The 24,879-nt window shown below is 39.8% G+C and overlaps 2 protein-coding genes across 4 annotated transcripts; both read right to left on the minus strand.

Annotated features, from left to right (window-relative positions):
• Positions 1-404: 404 nt before the first annotated feature.
• Positions 405-8,302, minus strand: cabz01093075.1. Of its 2 annotated transcripts, XM_057834600.1 has the most exons (3): positions 8,200-8,302; positions 7,672-7,742; positions 405-2,066 (listed from the first exon to the last, which is right to left on the minus strand). In XM_057834600.1, exons 2-3 carry the CDS (start codon positions 7,734-7,736, stop codon positions 977-979), a joined length of 1,155 nt encoding a protein of 384 aa, XP_057690583.1. In that variant the 5' UTR covers positions 7,737-7,742; positions 8,200-8,302; the 3' UTR covers positions 405-976. The 2 variants fall into 2 exon arrangements, with proteins under 2 accessions (XP_057690583.1, XP_057690585.1); XM_057834602.1 differs by lacking the exon at positions 8,200-8,302 and having other exon boundaries at positions 7,672-7,865.
• Positions 8,303-13,671: 5,369 nt separating this feature from the next.
• Positions 13,672-22,326, minus strand: si:cabz01093077.1 (CX3C chemokine receptor 1). Of its 2 annotated transcripts, XM_057834504.1 has the most exons (4): positions 22,259-22,326; positions 21,206-21,375; positions 20,922-21,094; positions 13,672-17,013 (listed from the first exon to the last, which is right to left on the minus strand). In XM_057834504.1, the coding sequence occupies exons 2-4, from the start codon at positions 21,369-21,371 to the stop codon at positions 16,300-16,302; spliced, it is 1,053 nt and encodes a 350-aa protein (XP_057690487.1). In that variant the 5' UTR covers positions 21,372-21,375; positions 22,259-22,326; the 3' UTR covers positions 13,672-16,299. The 2 variants fall into 2 exon arrangements, with proteins under 2 accessions (XP_057690487.1, XP_057690485.1); XM_057834502.1 differs by having other exon boundaries at positions 20,922-21,375.
• Positions 22,327-24,879: the final 2,553 nt, after the last annotated feature.

Below are 24,879 nucleotides of genomic sequence, written 5' to 3' on the forward strand. Positions count from 1 at the left end.
CTTTTTGTCCGCAGTGACAAAAACAGCTGACTGTGGCCCCAGTAGTTAGGTAGCCTACCATATGTAGCATATGGTACAATGAAATTAATAGTTCACCTGCTGTGGCCTGAACGTAGTCTCACACTTTCCTCCTGGTGTGCATGGACTTGAATTGCATGCCCGCTTGTACAGTCCCTGTTTTTTCACCTCTTTTATCAACACCATCGTCGTTTTGGGGCTTTTTGAAGAAACTTTAGACACTCAGTTGCCTTGACATTTTTCAGAGTAAGGCCAACGACGTCATGCATCAAGAGAGACAATAGCTAATTAATATGCTCACTCGTCACCCTGTGGTCTGGGGTGTGAATTGCAACCGGTCAAAATGACGGCTGGACTTCAGTTTTTTCCGTCACCGTTTTAAAAAATCGGTCAACGACGGAAAATATTCGGTTAACGCGACCCCGGCCTTCACCATTTTGATTAATCAATGTTAACGATTGTCAGGAGGGTTTTTGGGTTCATTTACTAGGGGGTGATTCCTTAGACAAGCAGAAAAACACGCAGTAATAGGAGGAATGTACGTAGCGGTAATATGTAAACACTATGAGCTGACGGACAATATGGCGGCACCAGTCAGGGGGGCGGAGTTGTGACGTCAAGTGATTGGGGTCCATAGGAAAATCAATTATATGCAATGACACTTTTCGGCCACCGGGGGGTGGCGTGGCCCCCCTTTAAAACTCCGCTTATGATAGACAACTCACAATACACATACTTTTGGGGGTTTGGGGAGTGTGATTTATTTCATTCATGACACAGTCCTTGTTGTAGCAGTTTGTGCAACTTGTTAGAAAAGCTATTTGTGTACAAACCAACTCTGTAAAATAAAACCCACTGGTTCTACGGCTAATCTATTGGGACTTAACGGGCTGATCTGAATTATTGACATAAAAGAAATCCCCTGAGAAAATAGTCCAAACTGAATGATGCACCAACTTCATACAGCTGTGCTCCTCTCATCCAGGCTGCTGGTTTGGGAGATGTTGAACCTGCTCAATTGTTGCTGTGGTATGAGTACCTTGAGACGCTGGCACAGACCACAGGGAGTCCGGTTGATCAACCTCAGTAGGTTCCTCCGGAACTTCTGTCCCACAAACACGTACAGCACAGGGTTGAGGCAGCTGTGGAGGTAGGCGATGACCTCTGTGATTTGTCCAGCCAATCTGATGACTTTGCTGCTATTGCACTTTGTGTAAACATGCAACAGCTCAAGTGCTTGGAAGAAGGACACCACATTGTAGGGCACCCAGCATAAGAAGAAGACGGCAACCACAGTGACGACCAAATAGATGGTTTGTCTTTTTGATGACTGACTGGAAAGCAGCCGCCTGATTATTTGCGAGTAGCAGAAAGACATGATGACGATGGGAATCAACATGCCCAAAATGTTCATTTTAAAAAGGCCAAAAACCCACCAGAAGTGATGATCTGTGTCTGTGGAATACACGGGGTAACAGACTGTGGAGTTCATGGGACCTGGCTGCTGTTTTAGGTAGATGAGTTCAGGAAAAGAGGCCAAAAATCCTGTTGCCCATGTGACACTGGCTGCAAATATACCAAAGGAGCGTGTTCGTGCCCTCATGGCATAAACTGCCTGCACTATTGCTAAGTACCTGTCAATGCTCATAACCGTGATGAAAAAAATGCTCGAATAAAAAACGATACGGTAAATACCCAGCAACACTTTGCACATAGTGTCCCCAAATATCCACTGGTCCCGGCTTTGGTAGGCTAAGAAGGGAAGGCAGCCGACCAACAGGAGATCCGCAACGGCCAAATTCAGGAGGCACACGTCAGTCATGTTGCGTAGTTGCACACCACAGACGATGACCCACACAACCAGAGAGTTCCCGACAAAGCCCAGGAGGAAGAATGTACAGTAGATGCCCGGAAGAAAAGAAGCTCCATGTCGCTCGTAAACACACGAGCCATATTCACCATAGTCACCATCGTCAAGATATTCACCATAGTCTCCATAGATTTCAGAATCAAATGTTGTGTTTTCTGGGAAAGCTGTTGAGGAAGGCCTGGGGGAAAAAAAGTATATACATACAGTATATGAGCAGTTTCTTTTGTTTGTTTGTTTGTTTTTTGCAAAATGATTAGCACCAAGACACAAATCCTCTAAATTACAGTGGGGAGAACAAGTATTTGATACACTGCCGATTTTGCTGGTTTTCCCACTCGCACAGCATGTAGAGGTCTGTAATTTGTATCATAAGTTCTCTTCAACTGTGAGGGACGGAATCTAATACAAAAAAAAAACAGAAAATCACGTATGATTTTTAAATAATAAATTTGCATTTAATTGCATGAAATAAGTATTTGATACATCACAAAAATCGAACTTAATATTTGGTACAGAAACCTTTGTTTGCTATTACAGATACCAAACGTTTCCTGTAGTCCTTGACAAGGACACACACTGCAGCAGGGATTTTGCCCCACTCCTCCATGCAGATCTTCTCCAGAGCCTTCAGGTTTCGGGGCTGCTGCCGGGCAACACGGACTTTCAACTCCCTCCATAGATTTTCTAGCGGGTTCAGATCTGGTGACTGGCTAGGCCACTCCAGGACCTTAAGATGCTTCTTACGGAGCCACTCTTTAGTTGCCTTGGCTGTGTGCTTTCGGTCGTTGTCATGCTGGAAGACCCAGCCACGACCCATCTTCAGGGCTCTCACTGAAGGAAGGAGGTTGTCAGCCAAGATCTGGCAATACATAGCCCCATCCATCCTCCCCTCAATACGGTGCAGTCGTCCTGTACCCTTGGCAGAGAAGCAGCCCCAAAAAATGATGTTTCCTCCTCAATGTTTCACAGTTGGGATGGTGTTCTTGGGGTTTTACTCATCCTTCTTTTTCCTCCAAACACGACGAGCCAAGTTTAGACCAAAAAATTCAATTTTGGTCTCATCCGACCACATGACCTTCTCCCATTGCTCCTCTGGATCATCCAGATGGTCAGTGGCAAACTTTAGATATGTCTGGACATGCACTGGCTTCAGCAGTGGGACCTTGCGTCCGCTGTAGGATTTTAATCCATGACGGCGTAATGTGTTTCCGATGGTTTTCTTCGAGACTGTGGTTCCAGCTCTCTTCAGGTCATTGACCAGGTCCTGCCATGTAGTTCTGGGCAGATCCCTCACCTTCCTCATGATCAGTGATGCCCCACGAGGTGATGCCCCACGAGGTGAGATCTTGCATGGAGCCCCAGAACGAGGCAGATTGACCGTCAACTTGAACTTCTTACATTTTCTAATAATCGCTCCAACAGTTGTTACCTTCTCACCAAGCTGCTTGCTTATTTTCCTGCAGCCCATCCCAGCCTTGTGCAGGTCTATTATTTTATCCCTGATGTCCTTACACAGCTCTTTGGTCTTGCCCATTGTGGAGAGGTTAGAGTTTGTTTGTTTGAGCATGTGAACAGGTGTCTTTTATACAGGTAACAAGTTTAAACAGGTGCAGTTACTTCCGGTAATGAGTGGAGAACAGGAGGGGTTCTTAAAAAAGAACTAAGAGCCGAAATATTTACTAGTTGGTAATGTGTCAAATACTTGTTTCATGCAGTTAAATACAAATTTATTATTTAAAAATTATACAATGTGATTTTCTGGACTTTTGTATTAGATTCCGTCCCTCACAGTTGAAGAGAACTTATGATACAAATTACAGACCTCTACATGGCTTGCAAGTGGGAAAACCAGCAAAATCGGCAGTGTATCTAATACCTGTTCTCCCCACTGTATGTCTACATAAGTGATTCTAATGGACAATTAGTCAGAAAGAAAACTTTATAAAATATATACAGAAATAAAAAAAGATAAAGAAATTGACATATGAGATTGCTAATGCTGTATTTTGATTTTATTTAGTTTGGTACTCAGTCTATGTTTCCTGCGTTTTTTACTTCTGTCTTGTTATTGTGATTACCTTTTAGTTCTGTTGTCGGCTCTGCTCCTTATGTGTCAACCAATCAGCTTCCCCCTTGTGTCCTGTCTAGTTGTTTATAGTTGTCTCGTCAATCTGCATTATTTACATTAAATCCCTGCTTTCTTTCAGTTCTTGATGGTTCTAATCAGGGTATTCGCTAGGTCTTAAAAAGTCTTAAATCCAATAATTACAATTTGAGGTCTTAAAATGTCTAAAATTCACCTAAAATCTCACAAAAGGTCTTAAATACGATTTTGAAAGGTCTTAGAAATTTATTGACATTGCTTTTATTTAGAATTAGCATGAACTTCAGTCTCGCGTTTAAAGGGTACCATGGGAGTTCATGTGTCAAGTTCGCTAGTGACAGCATTCCTCCCTCTGCTCTAGTGACGAGGGCAGGAGAGTGTTTGATGTCAAAAGATATGCCATGTGCTTTAAATGTAATTTAGGTATACAGTGAAACACAGCAGTTTGATGATTTTTGCTGATAGCCCCGGGCCGTGCGTCACAACACACGAAAATGTTTGCCTCTACCGAGATGTCTAATGACACCTTATTTTTGTCACGTAAAACCCGATGTCCAGATTATTAATCATCCTGCCAGTTGCTTCCCGGTGAATAAGTGACACGGAAAACGAATACATTTATTAATGCCCAACAGATTATAATGACGCCTTATTTTGCACATTGAGACATAGGAGACAAAGAAAGGCGAGTGGACACAGGCGTTCAGATTCGTAGCTCGGACCACACCGTTTATTGGCATAGGCTTCGGCAGCTCCTTCACAACAAACGTAAGTATCTTATAGTGAAAATACAACAAAAATAATATTAGTATCTCTCAAAAAATTATGTTCACAAAAAGAGAAGTGCTTCAATCTGTCTTAATGAGGCCCTATTTTCTGTCATTCACAAATTATCAAAATAGATATGCAAAATACACATAAAACTTATTCAGACTTTGGTCGAACTCTATTTAAACATTTTAGCAACTCGTTTAGCTCAACAAATACACTGGATGGCAATATTTAGTCACAATATGCAAACTATGACGCTGGGAGCCATTAGCAAGAGTCTTGTAATGAAGGTAAGGTACAAGGACCAGCAGTAAACAGGAAACTGCGGCGTCAGTCAAGGGACAAAACACACTCATTGGCTTGATCTCTAATTAATTGAAAACTCGTCATTGACACCTTGTGGTATATTTAAATCACTACCTTACATAGTTAAAAAGTGACACTGTGGAAGTACGGCAGGGAACCCATGTGAAGTCACCGCCCTGCGACATTAACAACAATGGCTAGCTACTAGTTTATTTTATTTAAAATTTTACAAGTTTTATTAAAACGAAAACATTGAGAGGGGTTATAATATCAATTTTTTATCACTCATGCTAACATTTATCTTTAAAGAAGTACATGTCTTTCTATCCGTGGTACCCTTTAAATGTTTTGATTTTTGAGGACGCTATAATCCCTAATTATTGGACCCAACTAGAAGCCGTCACCCACCAAATTTGACACAAAAACAGCATTTGTTCATAGATAAGCTGGGCCCGAGGATAAGCATCATGGGATATTTTCACCAAAAGATATTAACCTGTAACACTTTATTTGACAGCGGTGTCATAAATCTGTCATTAGACCGTCATGATTATGACATGACACTGTCATGAGCATTAATGTATGCTTATAACAGATGTCATTTAGTGTCATCCGGCAAATTATTTCACTTTTGAATTTATGTAATAGATTTATGCTGGACAAAAATGGAGTTAGTGACAAAATTTGCCAGATGACAATGACATCTGTCACAAGCATTCATTAATGTCCATCACAGTGTCATGTCATAATTATGACAGTCCATAGACTTCACTATCCGTTGACAAGACATCTCCCACAAACATTGCACCACGCTTTCCCTTTGGGGGCCGACCTAGGCAGAGCTGAGTCGGCTTTTACTGTAATAAACTCAAACACGCTGCATTCAAATGCCGGATTTAGGTGGAAACAGGGTGAATGTTTTACTGTGTACAAGGAGGCAGGATTGTCTCAAGAGTGATTTGGTTGACGTTTCAAGGTAATCATTATATAACACAGCCCTATGCATGCAGTTTCAATTTAAAAAGCTCTTTGTTTTGTGACGGCTGCCGCCACAATGGATTACACACAGCGTAATTTTAACTTGAAATATTTACGTAATATGAATGATAATGGACCGTTTTTTTGTTTTTAACCAAGAATCCAGACCGTTTTATATTCATATCTATAGAAATTCCGGTGATGTTCACATTTATTTACAAGAATTTTCAACTTTAAAATTTTTTCATTTTGTGATGGCCGACATGTTGTATCCATACACAGTAGCGTAAGTTTACATTCAAATGATGAGGTAATTTTTGGCCAATTTCCCATTTTTTGCAAAAAGGTAGTAATTTAAACATTTCTGCGTCCATACAAAAAACAAATTTGCCTTTTACGCGTTTTATATTATGTAACATTTCCAGTCTATAAATGAAGAGGGTCAGATAGCCGGCAAGACATGCTGAGGCAATAGTAACATCGGAATTTAACCTAAATAAGTTTTGTGATTGTATATTAAAAAAATGAAAATTTTGCTTTTTTTGATTCTGCATGCTTTCCTCTAGTATTACTGTATTTTTCGGACTGTAAGTCGCACCTGAGTATAAGTCGCACCAGCCCAAAAATGCGCAATGAAGAGGAAAATAAAAACATATAAGACACACCGGAGTATAAATCGCATTTTTTGGGGAAATTTACTTGATAAAATCCAACAGATAGAGCAGATATGAAATGTAGGTAATTATCTCTGCATTTGGTGATTTTTGTGCATCTAGCGTAAAATTTGAGAATATTATAGCCATTTTAAGTTTTGCTATGCTTGGATAAAACAATAATCGGGATTTTATTAGGGAGCGACTTTGAATTTTATGATATCGCTGCTCATGGAGATTCATACACGCCTAAGTGAGGTGCCTAATTTGGTTTTGGGTCGCTAGCGCTTTGGTTTTGAAAATATTTGAATTTTATTTTTTTGAAAATAGGCACCTTACGGATCGGCCCTGATAAGTGAAGTTTATGGACAGTGTTATGATTGTCTTTGGATGCCGGTGTCAAATGAAGTGTTACCTTATTAACCTAAATTAATCAACAAAAAAGCTGCACTAGACTATAAGCCTCAGGATTCAAAATGAGGGAAAAAGTAGCAGCTTATAGTCCAAAAATTACGGTAAGTACAAAGTGGATCGACCTGTACTGCCCGGTCCTTTTCCTTTAAGCTTTTTTTACAGTTTTTTTTTTTGTTTTTTTTTGCCAGTATCGATCTAAAATTGGTCTTAAACTGTTCAATATGGTCTTTAAAAATTCTTAAATTTGGCTTGTTGAAACCTGCAGAGACCCTGTTCTTTTTTTTATTGTTACATTAGTCATGTATGCTGTTGTGGTGATGTTTTGAATGGTCTAATCACAACCACCATTGCAAAACCGTAACCCTTTTATTTAATTTATTCACAATCCCTCCTGAAATATTTAAACCATCATAATGTTATTCGCTAAGATAAAAGTACACACACAACATCCCTACAAACTAGCACATTGTACGTGGCTGAAGGGTGACATTTTTGCCACAGTTTGATTCACAAACTTGGAAAAGAGTATTATCAGAGCAATATGATTTTATTCTTACCTTGTTAATTCCCCTGTTAATAGATTCTCTGACGTGACACTAAGAACCGACGAAATGTTAGCCATGGTTATCTGTAAAATATAACATAATATGAGCCAGCCTTCTATACCAATATAATGGTATTCCCCCGCCTCCAATTTAATACAGTTCTTATTGAAATTGAAGTTTATTTTCAGTGGAATTAATATTTCATTTAATTCATCTCTCAATGTCACAATTGTGACATTAAATAATCAAAGAAAGTACAGTCTAATATTACAGCACTGATATAAATTTGATGTTTGCAAATTTACTTGCTTTTTTCGTTGTTAAAAATATTCAGTTTAAAAAAAAAAAATAGGTGGACAAGATACATCTGAAATTATATTTCAGTTTTTAAATCTTTATTATTTACATGGATGATACACTTTAAAACATTGTATTACATCAGTGCTTGCCAACCCAACAGATGTTTTTGGTAAGTCACCAACCTGTTGATAAGTAATATACTAGTGAAACTAAAAATTTAAAAAAAGATTGAACTTTTACCTTTCGATGATTTTAAAATGTGAAATTCTAAATTGATCACATTGGTCAATAAATGGTTGCCCCTAAACAGCCAGATATAGCAGCCCGCTGTATTGTTCATGAGAAAATGCAAGCTACATCTTTTATAGCGATACTTCCTGAGGATGCTTTCAAATATATACAACCACAAGTCAGTGGTTTTTGTTTTAAAAATATGGTTTGCAAATGCACGCTGCTCAGATGCGCTTAATGTCGCTCAATGCTATGTAACACTTTCACAAGTTTTGAGGTGACATTTGCCACCAAGATGTACTGCACCTGCAATGTTAACATTTAATGCATGACCTGAGACAAAAATGTTGAGGCTTTGGCCTTAGAGTTACCCTTTGCTCGAAAGGTCTTGTGTAGAGGGAGATTTCTTAAAAACCCCACTGGCCAATCTAATATTTTGTGAAATGTTCTTATTTTTTTTACTGTCACATACAGTAGACCTCATCAAACTCTAAACCTTGCTGTGAATAGCGAATTACCCTGAATAATTTACATTCCATTGAATGAATGTGCCTACATTCAGGGATGTACTGTAAATAATGTGCATTGTTTGAAAAGTTGAAAGCCACTGTTGAAGTCATATTCGATCTCCATTAGTTTGCCAAAAAAGCATGTGGAAGACTCAACGGTCAAGTGGAAGAAGATCATTGGTCTGATGAGACCAAAACGGAGCTTTTTGGCCATCAGACAGGACTGTATATTTGACGGAAACCAAACACTGCACATAACAAAAAAAAAACACCATCCCTACTATGAAGCATGGTGGTGGCAGCATCGTGCTGTGGGGATGTTTCTCAGCAGCCGGACCTGGAATGCTGCAAAATACACTGACATCCTGGTGTATAATCTTCTTCAGTCTGCAAGAGAATTACGGCTTTGAAGAAGATTTATTTTCCAGCAAGACAGTAATCCAAAGCAATGTTGTTTTCATCAACAATGACGACAATGAAAATATTTCGGCCACGAACAATTTGTTACATGACGATGACGTCACGATGACTCGCCGAAAACGTGTCTTGGGAGACTAAAACATCACGAGATGGATGCCAGTTGTCGTCTGACGACACGAGAGCAAGATGAAAATGATAGTTTCCGTCATAAATTCGCAATGTGTGATATTTATTATTGTAATTGTAGTTAGCACGCATTTAGCAGTGTTTGGTCGTGTCACTCATGTGATATGCTGCGCCTCCCCCCTGACTTCCCCGCCTCACACACACATGCTTACTCATAGTAAGCCTGTGCCCATTCCAGGCTCCTTTTGTGAAACATGAGTCAGGTGTTGCTTGGTAAGTTTTCTTTTCTTATCTTGGCTAGATGTGCCATGTTGCTTTCGCCTTTAAAGGTCTGTGCTGAGTGATCATCACACACTAAACTAACTTGTAGTGTTAGCATAGCGTTCGCATTAGCATTAGCATTAAGCGTGGTGACTCAGTGTCTTTTTAAACAGTTAGAAAACATTTGACATACAGTTAGTTGCGTCCAAGTGAGTTTAATTAAATGCAAATAATGTGCTGTTTTCCTGCTGAGTGGGTTTTATCATCATGAAAACAGTGATATCCTTGTGGACAGTTACAGTTATGTGCTCGTCTGTCATGTTCATTCGAAATTGTTGGAAACCTTTTATTTATTTTATTTACTTATTCATAGACTAAAACTTTTGAAATTTATAGACTAAAACATTTTGAGAATTGTTGACTAAAACTAGACGAAATTTGTCTGAGTTTTGGTTGACTAAAACTAGATGAAGATGAACACATTTTGAAATGACTAGAATATAACTGAGACAAATAAGTATTTTCGTCCAAAAGACTGAGACAAAAATTAAAATGGCTGCCAAGAACAACACTGATCCAACGAATACTGCAAAAGCTATACTGGAATTGTTAAAATAGAACCAGGTAAATGTCCTGGAGTTGCCCAGTCACAGCCCAGAGCTCAATCCTGTAGAAATTTTTTGGCTGAACTTGAAAAGGGCTGTTACATTTTGTGGGGGGGGGCACACTTTTTCAACGTAAATTTAGCCTGAACAGTGGCGTTTTTACCCATTATATTTTGTGATGATGGTGTCAGTCAGTGAAACTGCAGGAGGTGGCAGCGCTATCCCTTCATGTTGGCTTTCGGCCGTGTCTTTGTCATGGCTTGAGTTCGTCTTTAGTTTCTTGAAGAAAAAACACTGATGTCCATTCCAATTTGAATTAGCCATGGAGGAGTCGTTCAATCGCCATTTCTGTAACCGAAGCAATCCCTAACCAATCGCAGTACCCAATGGCCGGCTACTCGGTTCGTCCCCTTATCTGTGATTGGCTAGAAATAGCCTTAATTCGCTGCTCAGATTGGTTGAATTCAATGACGATAGCTCAAGATTGGATGAATAGAGCAGTGTTTTTCAACCTTTTCTGAGTCACGGGACGTTTTTACTTTCGAAAAAATCTCACGGCACACTACACCAAAATGTTCCAAAATTACTTTCTGTACAGTATATTTAATTATAAAATAATTTCTCAGTATTTATACTTACTCAGTGTGAAACTTGAGCCTGTTAAGATGAACACAAAGCCAAAAAACTGATCTGTCTTTTTATTTGTTTTAGCAGTTAGGCTTGAAAAACTCAGAATTATCTGACAGGGGGACTTGAGCAATGTATTTAAGCACATCAGGGCTGGTCATCTCGCTGACAATGGCTTTGCAGGCTGGTAGTATTAACGTCTCTGCCACAGTTTGGGAATTTTTGGATTTAGCAACAAAGTAACTGGCCTTCAAGGCTTTCTTATTTACCTTTGTAGTTTTTCTCAAAAAAGTTGCCCATTTCTCTGTGTTTTCACAAAGGCGAACAAAATAGTCCATCGACTTGTTCTGAAGCGACGGGCGTTCATTTGGAGATGACGTTTAAGCTTGTATGGCGCCATGGCGCTAGATAGCTGCCCATGTCGCGTTCAAGCACTGCTCGGATTTCTAGCCATCACCCACCTTGCTGTCCTCGATAATGTGTTTGAATAAAACATAGTGGGAGGATTGACGTTCCTCACATATGGATAAAATGGGAAGGACACTTTTGTGTATATCGACACTTGACGAGTCAAATGATGAACAGTAGACGTGCTGGGTTCCACATTGTTGCAGAGAGCAAGGTGGCTGATGGCTAGAAATCCGAGCAGTTCTTGAACGTAACACGAGCAATGCCTCGCTCATCTGCACATAACCGAGAACTTTTTGTGTACTCCTTTACTCCTTCCTTCCTACTGCAACTTAGCCCGACGATGTTAAAAAAAAAAAGCGACATTGGATAATCTCTCGCGGCACACCTGACGATCTCTCACGGCGGTGGCACAATCAGTTGAAAAACACTGGAATAGAGGGTTCGTCCTCTCCGTGTGTGTGTTTTTGTGGAAGATTAAAAAAAAAATGCCAATACCGTCTAATCGAGCTAGGGCGGGCACAGCAGTCTTTCAGGGCGGGCCGGCCCCCTAATGCCCGCCCATGCCGCCGGGTCTGGTTTAAAAACGTAATTAATTACAGTTACAAATTACTTCTCCCAAAAAGTAATTGAGTTAGTATCTCAGTTACCTGAATGTAGGAGTAATTAGTTACTCGGCAAAGTAACTGGTGTTACCGTTCATGTTTTTTTTTTTCATTGAAAAAAAAAACAAAAAAAACATAGCAACCTTTGCTATGTTTGGAAGTCATTTAATGTTGTGAATCAACAGTTAAAGTTGTTAAAATTGCCCCCGTTTTTGCATTAGTTCCCTTTTGTCTACTTTTGACATGTGAAAGTTTTAAAACTGTTTCATCATTTAAAGATAGATTCAAGTCAAGATTTTGCCGATTTAGGAGTATTTTAGATACAAGGCAACTTAGGTTCGCTAGGAAGGATCACTAAAAGAGAGCCTTTCTGAGAAGTCTGCTGCTTTAATATGGCGGCTGTTTACCAACGCCAGCAAGTGTATCATTTCGCATCTAGTTCATATACATGTGATATCTAGCGTAGCATTATGTGGGCGTAGTTTGTAGGCTGTCGCGGCTCTGGGCTGTCGGCTACAGTCAGGTATTATTGGAGCCACCTAGCCTAGCATCGCGTTTGCAACGGCGTCACAACTCCCCCTTTCCCACTCCCGCTCTTCTTTCTCCGTGTCTCTGACTTTTCTCGCGTCATTCAACCAGCGTAGTAACCCATAGTTACGCACATTGACTCGTTGCCGGAACGGTGACAAAATCCGAACGGTGAAAAAAAAATGTAATGCACGAAAAACGTACACATTTTGAACGTACGGCGAACACATTTAAAAATCAGTGCTCACTTGTTACAAATTACGCCGAAACCTTACAACTTGCCAGGTGTGATTATGCAAACAATTATTTTCATTTATATATTTTATTTTTATTTCATTGTTACTACTCTGTAGAAATCTGTTTTCACATTGACATTAAAAAGGGTTTTCCGAGAAATTTTTGTGTTAAAAATGCCAAATGGTTTGACTACAGTTGTCCGATAATTACTTTTTAATCAACATCCCGAGATTGTCCAACTCCAAAAATCCAATAGCGATATCAAACCGATACTGATATATGCGGTCGTGGACTTAACATTTTATGTTTAATTGTATTGTGATTTCCCAATGGATACATTAATAATGATAATGCTCATATAACAAATCCAAAGCATCAAATGACCAATACACATAACTGCTGTGCTAAACTGTGACCAGCCCTTGTATAAAGGCAGAGGCAGAAGGCTTCAACATTCACTTTGAAGGCAACATGCGTATTGGCCCAAAACCGATATAATTTGATATCATTTTAGAATGCTTTTATCAGCCGAAATCATCGGGCACCCGAGAATATCGGACAACCCTAGGTTTGACCATGACAAATTTATAAATGGGGAAAGGGGAAAAGATCAATGGGGTGAATATTTATGATAGGCACTGTCATAATAATACAAACTCTGAGCAAGAGATAAACAGTGACAGGCAATAATAACATCTCAGTACTGCATAAACACACAATAGGTGACATTCGTGACATCAACTGGGGCGATTTAGGTGGAATATTAATCAAAGTACACAACAAAACCAGAACATTTTAATCAAAAACATCATATTTACAAGAAATGCTGATTATTATTGTAATTTATCATACAAGGATATATGTTTTGTTTAGGGCTGTCAAATGATTAAAATTTGTAATCGAGTTAATCACAGTTTAAAAATTAATTAATCGTAATTAATTTCAATTCAAACCATCTATGAAATATGCCATATTTTTCTGTAAATTATTGTTGGAATGGAAAGATAAGACACAAGACGGATTTATACATTCAACAAGTACTGTATTTGTTTATTATAACAATAAATCAACAAGATGGCATTAACACTATTAACATTCTGTTAAAGCGATTCATGGAAAGAAAGACTTGAAGTTGTTAAAAGATAAATGTTAGTACAAGTTATAGAATTTTTTTTGTTAAAACCCCTCTTAATGTTTTCGTTTTAATAAAATTTGTAAAATGTTCACTCAAAAAATAAACTAGTAGCTCACCATTGTTGATGTCAATAATTACACAATGCTCATGGTGCTGAAACCCATAAAATCATTCGCACCCAAGCACCAGCAGAGGGCGACAAAACGCCAAAAAAACAAGTAACAAGTGAACATGACACTGTGCTGTCATTTTAATCTGTTTTAGGGGCATGTGCGTTAAAAGCGTCAAATATTTTAACGTGATTAATTTTAAAAAAATACCGCCCGTTAACGCGATAATTTCGACAGACCTAGTTTTTTCTTCTTTTCTCTTGCTAAAACCATCACCAAAAATCAAGGTTGCGTGTTTTACATACGTATAAGCAAAATTAAGAAAAAAATTGTCACATGACATTAACCAGTACCTTAGGGTTGTGTTAAGGTACTTTGATTCTTCATCGCGTTCATGCGGAAATGCATTCTGAGGTGTTCTGCGACTGAATTGCGCCACCATGGTGTGGCCAGGGGTGGCCACAGCCCCCCCTATAAATTTGTTTGGCCACCGCACCAGCCACCCCATTCGCCTATATAATGTCAGATTGTAGTAGCTGTGAAACTCAAAATGTTGACTGGACTGTTATGGACGATGCACATTAAATCATTAGTAACTTGAAATATAACATAATAAACCAAAGTAAATCAGTAAGAGTGTCCTGAAGTCTTTCTGACAGTTTTCTACTGGCCCGTTTACTACTACAACATAATAAAAACCTAAAATTATAGCTTTTAGTTTTGGTGTGGCACTCCAAGATTTTAAGTGACTCCATTTGCTCACCCCTATTAAAAATTTCCATTGGCGCCACTGCTCCGACCTGCAGACTGCTTTGAAAACTCGTTGTAGTATCGTTGGAATGTAACGTCATATTCGCACCATCATTGTAGAATGAGGGCATCAGATTGAATTTCCAAACACATTTGTAGTTTTAAACGTTACAAGTTTATATACAGCATCACATCACAATTTGGTAAACATCAATACGTACAGTTAGGAAAATAAGTATTTGAACCTTGTGATTCCACTTGGAAATGATGGGTGGGTTTGAATTTTTCTGTTGAGAGAAAAAAAAATCCAGAAATCATACAGTATGATTTTTAAAGATTTTTTTCACTTGTATTATACTGCTACAAATAAGTATTTGAACTTCTGAGCAAATCAATATCAATATTTGGTACAGAAGCCTTTGTTTACAATTACAGAGGTTAAATGTTTCCTGTAACGTTTCACCAGGTTTGCACACACTGCAGCAGGGATTTTACAACACTGCTCCAAACAGATCTTCTCTAGATCAATCAGGTTTCTGGACTGTCACTGAGAAACATGGAGTTTAAGCTTCCTCCAAAGATTTTCTATTGAGTATAGGTCTGTAGACTGGCTTGGCCCCTCCAGAACCTTAATATGCTTTTTACGAAGCCACTCCTTGGATATTCGTGCTGTCTGCTTCGGGCCATTGTCATGTTGCAAGACATTTTCAATGCTCTAACTGAGGGAAGGAGGTTATTCCCCCAAATCTCACAATACATGGCCCTGGTCATCCTCTCCTTAATACAGTGCAGTCATTCAGTCACATGTGCAGAAAAACACCCCCGTAGCATGATGCTACCACCCCCATTCTTCACAGTAGGGATGGTGTTCTTATGATGGTACTCATCATTCTTCCTCCTCCAAACACTATGAGCGGAAAAAGTTCCATTTTGATCTCATATGACCACATGACGTTCTCCCATGACTCTTCTGGATCATCCAAAGAGTAATTGGCAATATTAAAACAGGCCTGGACATGGTTTAAGCAGAGGAACCTTCCGTGCCATGCATGATTTTAAACCATGATGTCTTGGTGTATTACCAACAGTACCCTTGGAAATGGTGGTCCCGGCTCCTTTCAGCTCATTGACCAGCTACTCCTGTGTAGTTTTTGGTTGATTCAACACAATTCTTAGAATCATTAAGACCCTACGAGGTAGATCTTGCATATAGCCCCAGTCCGAGGGAAATTGACAGTCATGTTTAGCTTCTTCCATTTTTATAATTGCTCCAACGGTGGATCTTATATCACAGGGCTGCTTGGCAATTGCCCCGTAACTTTTTCCAGCCTTGTAGTGGTCTAAAATTCTGTTTCTGGTGTCTTTGGACAGCTCTTTGCGGTGTATGGGGTGAATAGGTGTTTATATGCAGCTGTCTCAAACAGGTAAAAAATTCTGAGAAGTCCACCTCCACTCTACTTATCTAGGTGAATAAGAAGAGTGGAGGTGGACTTTTTAAAGGCGACTAACAGGTCTTTGAGGCTCACAATTCTAGCTAATAGACCGGTGTTCAAATACTTATTTGCAATAGTATAATACAAATTCATTGTTTTAAAAAATCATACACAGTCTCTCACAGTGGACAAGCACCTACCATGGAAATTTCAAACCCGCCCTTCATTTCTGAGTTGGAGAACAGCTCAGATGTTATAGCTTATATCTTTTTATTGTTTGCTTCCACTCTATCAAGAATCAAATCCACTATTGTACGCATACTTTTCAATCAATTTACACATATTGTACTTATCCCTAATTTCGAGTATCCGAATGGGATCTCAGAGCGGTGTTTGAAGTGTCTTTCTCCGAGTTGTCTTTGTATCTCACAGACCGTCTGTTCTTGAAAAAGTATCTTGACAACAAATTGCCCAAAGGCTTCCGAAATTTCTCCCCGGCTAATGCGTATATGACTGGATTTACACAGCAATGTGACAGTGCAATTATCTCAGACCAGGCCATGGCCAGATTGATAGCTGCTGATTCCGTGTGAGTATTAAACATCTCAAACAGTTGTAGTGTTTGAAGGAAAACTACAATATTGTAAGGGACCCAGCACATAACAAATATGCAGACGATGGTGAATATCAATTTCACAGCTCGATGCTTCTTAGAGTTCTTCGTCTTGAACAGCACAAGCAGGATCTTCAGGTAGCAAAAAAGCTGTATGGGCAGACACAGGAAAAGACTCACTGTGTTCTCACTAAAGTTGCGGAACATCTTCCAAAACTGCTGACTTTCTTCCGGATAGAGAGGCTGGCAACTCAGGGAGCTGTGGTCACTCATTTCAACGGAGGCAAATACCACCTGTGGGGTTGCCATGATGAGGGACACAACCCAGATTGCGATGCTTGCTGCCACTCCATATTTAGGTTTCCGGGTTGGCATGGTTGCAACAGCACAGACGATGGCCAGGTAGCGGTCCACACTCATCAAAGTCACAAACAAAGTCCCGCTGTAAAATCCCAGCTGTTCAGAAGAGCAGAGGTTGACACATATCAAATGGAAGGTCACTGTGCCTTCATGATTTAGCATCATACATACAGTGCCTTGCAAAAGTATTCGGCCCCCTTGAACCTTGCAACCTTTCGCCACATTTCAGGCTTCAAACATAAAGATATGAAATTTAAATTTTTTGTCAAGAATCAACAACAAGTGGGACACAATTGTGAAGTGGAACAACATTTATTGGATAATTTAAACTTTTTTAACAAATAAAAAACTGAAAAGTGGGGCGTGCAATATTATTCGGCCCCCTTGCGTTAATACTTTGTAGCGCCACCTTTTGCTCCAATTACAGCTGCAAGTCGCTTGGGGTATGTTTCTATCAGTTTTGCACATCGAGAGACTGACATTCTTGCCCATTCTTCCTTGCAAAACAGTTCGAGCTCAGTGAGGTTGGATGGAGAGTGTTTGTGAACAGCAGTCTTCAGCTCTTTCCACAGATTCTCGATTGGATTCAGGTCTGGACTTTGACTTGGCCATTCTAACACCTGGATACGTTTATTTTTGAACCATTCCATTGTAGATTTGGCTTTATGTTTTGGATCATTGTCCTGTTGGAAGATAAATCTCTGTCCCAGTCTCAGGTCTTGTGCAGATACCAACAGGTTTTCTTACAGAATGTTCCTGTATTTGGCTGCGTCCATCTTCCCGTCAATTTTAACCATCTTCCCTGTCCCTGCTGAAGAAAAGCAGGCCCAAACCATGATGCTGCCACCACCATGTTTGACAGTGGGGATGGTGTGTTCAGGGTGATGAGCTGTGTTGCTTTTACGCCAAACATATCGTTTTGCATTGTGGCCAAAAAGTTCAATTTTGGTTTCATCTGACCAGAGCACCTTCTTCCACATGTTTGGTGTGTCTCCCAGGTGGCTTGTGGCAAACTTTAAACAAGACTTTTTATGGATATCTTTGAGAAATGGCTTTCTTCTTGCTACTCTTCCATAAAGGCCAGATTTGTGCAGTGTACGACTGATTGTTGTCCTATGGACAGACTCTCCCACCTCAGCTGTAGATCTCTGCAGTTCATCCAGAGTGATCATGGCCCTCTTGGCTGCATCTCTGATCAGTTTTCTCCTTGTTTGAGAAGAAAGTTTGGAAGGACGGCCGGGTCTTGGTAGATTTGCAGTGGTCTGATGCTCCTTCCATTTCAATATGATGGCTTGCACAGTGCTCCTTGAGATGTTTAAAGCTTGGGAAATCTTTTTGTATCCAAATCCGGCTTTAAACTTCTCCACAACAGTATCTCGGACCTGCCTGGTGTGTTCCTTGGTTTTCATAATGCTCTCTGCACTTTAAACAGAACCCTGAGACTATCACAGAGCAGGTGCATTTATACGGAGACTTGGTTACACACAGGTGGATTCTATTTATCATCATCGGTCATTTAGGACAACACTGGATCATTCAGAGATCCTCACTGAACTTCTGGAGTGAGTTTGCTGCACTGAAAGTAAAGGGGCCGAATAATATTGCACGCCCCACTTTTCAGTTTTTTATTTGTTAAAAAAGTTTAAATTATCCAATAAATGTTGTTCCACTTCACGATTGTGTCCCACTTGTTGTTGATTCTTGACAAAAAAATTAAATTTCATATCTTTATGTTTGAAGCCTGAAATGTGGCGAAAGGTTGCAAGATTCAAGGGGGCCGAATACTTTTGCAAGGCACTGTAAATCTAGATTAAAATTGAGAGTTGCTACCAGTTGTGTTATCCAGGATGCCAGGTGTGGGTGGGCAATAATCTTACCTGGGGGGGCTACAATTCTCAATTAGGTCGAAATTCAGCGTAGGGCTACTGCACCTTAAAACATGTTTTATTTTCTCCTTGAGATAACTGTTGTTGTGATTTGGTCTAAACAAAAAAAAAGTTGATTTGGTTTTATTTGACTTAGAACACATCCATAACTGAACAGTATGGACATGCATGTGACAACGTTTTTTTTTTGGTAACCTATTGTGGTTCCACGGTTTTATCATTTTTCTATCATCGAACTATTATCGGTTTTATTATGATTATGATAGTTATTCTTTGTTCCGCAGCCCCTTTGAGCTGGATTTGACCCCCTTAGAATGCTTCAAAATGCACCAAAATTGGCAGGAAGGTCAAGACAGGTGCAATCTTTGATACCGTGTAAAGACAAATTCCAAATACACTATGTAGCGCCCCCTAGCAGTCATTCACTGTCGCGACAACGCTTTGAGCCCTACTTTGACCCCCTCAGAATGCTTCAAAAGAATCAAAACTCACCAAACTCAACAGCCAGGTGAACACTGGTGAAAATTTGGATAAAATGTAAAAAACAAAAAAAATTTTTTTTAAAGCTGAATATGCGTAAATGTGTGTACCACCCCCTAAGAACAAAACCAACATTTCTTTTTTTTTTTTTTTTTTTGAGGTGAAAGAGGAGGTAACAACGCAAAGGTTAAAATTTAGAACACATAAGTACTATATGAATGGGATACCATACGCGGTGCCCAAACTGCCATTAGTACTACATCCAGTTTTCATTAGGTGGGCAGAGCGTATCCGTGGGTGGGCACTGCCCCCACCCCCGCCCAAGTAACGCCCCTGGTTGCCACCGTATTTTGCTGTTTCAGCAACAGGCAAACTCTTTACTTTCTGAAACACGAAACATTAAAATTTGAGGTAAGTATTGGAAAAGATATGATGGAGACTGCATTGGCTGAAACATAATATTCAGTTACAAATGTTTCGTTTGCAATAGTGTCAACAATCCTGTGACCCACTTAGTTTGTGGGGTGTCTGCGCTCATTCTCCTCTGTAAAACAAATTTTTGAGGCTCAAGACTGGTCAAGTCACCACTCATGTTGTTGTAAGTGGTAGTGTTTATACTATTTAGATATAGTAAAATTCCTTTATTTAAAAAAAAATATTATTTTTTTTGAATGGCGTTTCTTCGCCATGCCGCACACCCGAACCTTTTGAACCTTTCAAAACATCGAAATGACCAGAATTTTCGCGCAATGCAGGGAATTTTTCTAAAGACCCCCCAAAATGTTCATTTCGCCCGTAAACGTAGATCTTTTGAAAAAACAAAATGTTTAAAAACGCTAGTTGTCCTACAATTTTTTACCAAATCGCATAACATACACATCAAAAATTCCAGGACGGTAAGGGGCAAATAAAGTTGTATACAGAATTTGGCAAAAACCTACGGTTCCCCCATAATTCGCCAAAAACCCATGTACGTCCGACAGGAAAACATAGGTTCATGTGATTTTTTTTTTTTAACACTTACCATGACAGCCAACTGGCATCCAATTAAGTCGATGCCATTAACAGCCATAAACGTCCATGCCATTGACGGCTATGTACGTCCAAATTTCCCCTCCATTTACAATGGCAGAAAAATCTGTTTGGTTGTGATTTTTGACGAAAAACTTACAGTTACAGCCCATTGACATTCAACTGGCGCCCAAGTAAGTCGATGCCATTAACAGCCATTCAACCGGACGTGTCCCCGAAATGTCCCCAAATCAACAGACAGTGACATGATAGATCTATATCTACCACAGCAAAGCTCTTATCATAATTTCTCCAGAAATAGTATCTTGATATATTTCTCCATTAAGCGTCGATGGATCACAATGAAATTTCTTAGGTACTGTATATTCTATGGATTTATGCACACTGATACATGGAGCCTGTTTTTTGTTTTTTGCATCAGGGGTGATTAATTAATTGCGAAGTTATTGACACCTGCAGGTTAGGAGTTAGCCAGTAGAAAGCATGCATGCTCTTCACGTCACAACCTTTGGCCTGTAGTAGCACGTTGACGCATTTTTTTCCTCTCTGTTGGTGTGTGTCTTTTAGTCTATATTTGTGGTTTTCTGTACCGTAACTGAGTCTCACCTGATAGACTCCTGTTGTAGCTTTGCACACTGCAATGTTCTGAGAATCGTAGGCCCACAAGAATAGAGACACAGCCAGAGTAAGGTCTGATAGCGCCAGATTGAGTAGGCAAATGTCAGTCAATGTCTTCAGTTTGATGTGGCGGTGGAGAATCCAGAGTACAATGCTGTTGCCTGTGAAATAGAATATTCGTCTGCAGGTTTTTTTGAGCAATGAACAGTTGATTGTTTTTTGGTTTTTTTTAGTAGATGTGGAATACAATATATTGCAATTTCTTAACGTACCAAGAAAACCAAGGAAAAACAGGATGCAGAGGACAATCCGCGTAGCCATGAATTCTTTAGATAGTTGTGGACTCTCATACCCATTGTGGGTGGAATTTGTATCATAATTTTCATATTCATACTTATTAATGTAAATATACATCATCTCAGTCGCCATCCCTTCCATAAATCTGTGGAGACAGAGCTGAAAATGAAACAAGAAACTTGCATGTTTCAAATAACATTCGATCCATTTACGAGTCTGCTAATTTTTACATACACGTTTTTTTCTACAATGCAAATATTTGAAAATGAGAAACGAAATGAAAAAAAAGACACACACTAAACATTACTGTTTTTGCAGAAGCTGCCACATCAGCCCTTACTGGCAATCATAGTCGAGTGAAGGCCAAAATTATTTATAGACCTAGTTAAAGTCATCTTAAAGTGTCCGGTTATTGTATATATATATATATATATATATATATATATATATATATATATATTTTTTTTTTTCAAGTGTATTTATATCTATTAAACTTACAGTATGACTAATTTCTATCTTAAATGTATGTATGGATAACAGCAAGCAAATTCACAGCTATTGTATAACCGTACTTTCATGCCCTTTACTATTCACATTTCAGATAAACATTATGAGTCATCACTGAATGACTTCAGCAGCTAAGCAACCTCTGCAAAACTTAAAATATCTTTAACAACTTTGTTTCCATTTCTTCTAGATTAATTTCTAATATGTTGGTGATAGTCTTATTTGTTTAATTTGATTGCTGTACAATACTGACAACCTGAAGTTATAGATTTCAATAGCAACATTAACAAACCTCATGTCATGTCATGTGGTCTTCGTTTTTGTAATTTATAGGTTTTACTGTCAGGTACCACGAAGCCACAACACTGACACACATAGGACCCCCACTTCCTGTGACATTGCTCCACACACAATAGGCATGTTGTACAAGCAAAAAACTAAAACAATGCTCTGTAATAATTATGGGAGAGCTGCCACTAGTCAAAGCTAAACACGTTTTATCAAAATAAAATGTAAATTACCACAATCGCTGACGAACTTGGTCCTCCTTGTTTTCTGCTTGCTGAGTGTCTGATGCGCTTGTGATGTATTATGTCACCTTTTAGAGTCAAATCCTGTGGCAAAGCTGTTTTCACGGAAAAAACAACTGAAGGTGATATTTCCGACGTACTACACAGAGGTAATGTGATTTTCTGAGAAATGACATCCTTGTTTGGATAAACAAGAATAAAGAAAGCTTATCAGTAGTATCACTCTTTTTTCTTTTCTTTCTTTCTTTCTTTTTTCTTTTTTTTTTTTAACTTTGTAAAACAGGAAACACCCGCACACTTTTTAGCATTTGCTTGTAATGGAATGTCGTTGACTCGGTCTTCCACAGGGCGTTTTGCAGAGGTTGTTCGATTTTTCTTCCCCCTTCTTGTATAGGGCAATCATTGCTACTTGTGTTTCGTCGTATGCACACTATGTGACACCAAGAGGACACAAATGATCACATTTTTGTCTTAAATCTGTGCTGCTAACTGCTATCCATAATACAATGGTAAAATAGTGGGCTATTTTCATGTCAATTTGGGGCTCCTACAGAACAGACTTGGCCATATGTTTGACAGCGGGTACAGGATATTATTATACTTTTATTGTGGGAATTTACTGCTCAGTCCATCACGTTAAACTAAATTCATATGCTCAGTTTGTCCATTCATATCTATATTCATCTTCTCTACTAATTATAACATCCTTTTTTTGTGGCTGAGCATGGGTCTATCCATGGGCGCAGTGGTTATCTGTAGCTTCTGGAGGATCACAGAACGGCCGGTGCTTTGGGTGGCCGGCGGGCGCCATACATACATCACTGTTTTTATAGACCTCAATCACGTGACGTCACAACTCCGCCCCCCTGACAGGTGCCGCCATATTGTCCGTCAGCTCATCGTGTTTACATATTACCGCTACGTACATTCCTCCCATTACTGCGTATTTTTCTGCTTGTCTAAGGAATCACCGCCTAGTAAACGAAACCAAAAACCTTCCTGACAATCGTTAACATTGATTAATCAAAATGGTGAAGGGATGTGTGGCGGTTGGTTGCAGTAACAAAGAAGATAAACGGTCATTTTAGTAGTTGCTGTGTGCCCATTGTTAAAAGGGAAAATCTCGAAAGCAGCACGGTTTGTTTATCTCGGTCCATGATGCGTTTGTGTCGACAGCCGTTAGACAGCGGCGAAAACATCAATATGATGCCAACACGATCGCAGATATCATCAGACGGAGACTACGAAGCTCGTCGCCACGGTCGCACAGCAAGGAGGTGAGCGCAACAACAGGTGTTGTGCCGAAAAATAGCCGCCCTGCATGAAATGTCCCCCCTGACGGGAGCGCCCGCACTGAAATGACTTTCTTGTACCGTGAATATGTATTATTTTACTCTGCTTGAACTAATAAATGTCATTCATGTGTGATTGTTATCGGGATACGGACATGAAAACCTGTAGAGTGTAGACTACTACATTTCTGTTCAAAGATGGTTATGTGGCCCAGTCCACGATTTGTTACTAAAATACATTACTAATATTTTGTGTAATTATTTAAAACTGATCTTACAGTCGTAAATCCATTACTGGAATGCGTCCATGAAAACATTTGATGTTTTCACGTCAATAAAGCGTTATAAATAGGCGCTCCCGGCAGGCGGAACATTTCACGCGGGGCAGCTATTTTTCGGCACACACCGGCCCGTTGTCGATCAAATTTCATTTTACAATCGTGACAACAGTGACGCTCAGCTGACCAAATGTCGGTTTATATTCGGGCCGGTGCCGATTTTGGGTACCCGACTCCTCATCGTGACATAAACTGGAGTATGATTGGAAATTATGTGGTCTCAGGACGAGCTCTGACACACGGGACGGGACCGGACGGGAGGAAACATCGGTCCGGGCATTAAATATGGATCTGCGACTGGATCGACTGAAGCTTTTCCAAATAACGGCTTTTATGCAACTCATCCAATGAGTTTACAACGTCTGAAAGCACCGGGGCTTCCATAATTTGCAAGTGAATCCACCTTTACAAACTACGATCATTGACAATACGACACACAATGACGGACAATATGGTGGCACAATACAGCGATCACATGATTGTGTGACGTTGGTGATTGGGGTCTATACTCCCTATCCTCTATGATTATTTACAGTTCGCATCCAATCCGACAGGTGGCAGCAATGCGCCTGGCTGTTAACCGCCAATCTGATAGGAGAAGAACGAAGAAAGCACAGAGTAGCCTACTTTGGTAAAGCCTTACTCACTGTGGAAGTAAAATAGCGACGAGCATAGATAAACAATATGGATAGTGGTGGCAAAAAAAGAAAAGAGAAGGGTGGCGCGGAGAAGGTTAGAGAGAAAGAACTGAAGAAACTCGAGAGCGAAGCGTCGAAATGTCACAAGTTGCCACACATGTTCGCAAGCAACAGTCTCGCTGCAACGGCCACGCCGGCTAGCAACAGCCCAGCCCCCGGCGACGGTGAGAGTGGGAGCGGTGTAGGGAGAGACAACAGACGAGGGAGTTATGAGCTGGTGGAAGTTCCCCAGACAAGCGCAGGGCAAGTAAGTAGGGATGAAGAGGGTTACTTGCTAGGTATAT

Source organism: Corythoichthys intestinalis, chromosome 4 (assembly GCF_030265065.1).
Source record: "Corythoichthys intestinalis isolate RoL2023-P3 chromosome 4, ASM3026506v1, whole genome shotgun sequence".
NCBI classification, from domain to species: domain Eukaryota; kingdom Metazoa; phylum Chordata; class Actinopteri; order Syngnathiformes; family Syngnathidae; genus Corythoichthys; species Corythoichthys intestinalis.

Coding starts and splice junctions, on each gene's coding strand:
- si:cabz01093077.1 (XM_057834502.1), bottom strand. CDS start 21,371: ATGGAAGGGATGGCGACTGAGATGATGTATATTTACATTAATAAGTAT. Junction 17,014..20,921: donor CTACAACAGGAGTCTATCAG/GTGAGACTCAGT, acceptor TCTTCTGAACAG/CTGGGATTTTACAGCGGGAC.
- cabz01093075.1 (XM_057834600.1), bottom strand. CDS start 7,736: ATGGCTAACATTTCGTCGGTTCTTAGTGTCACGTCAGAGAATCTATTA. Junction 2,067..7,671: donor TTAACAGGGGAATTAACAAG/GTAAGAATAAAA, acceptor TTTTTCCCCCAG/GCCTTCCTCAACAGCTTTCC.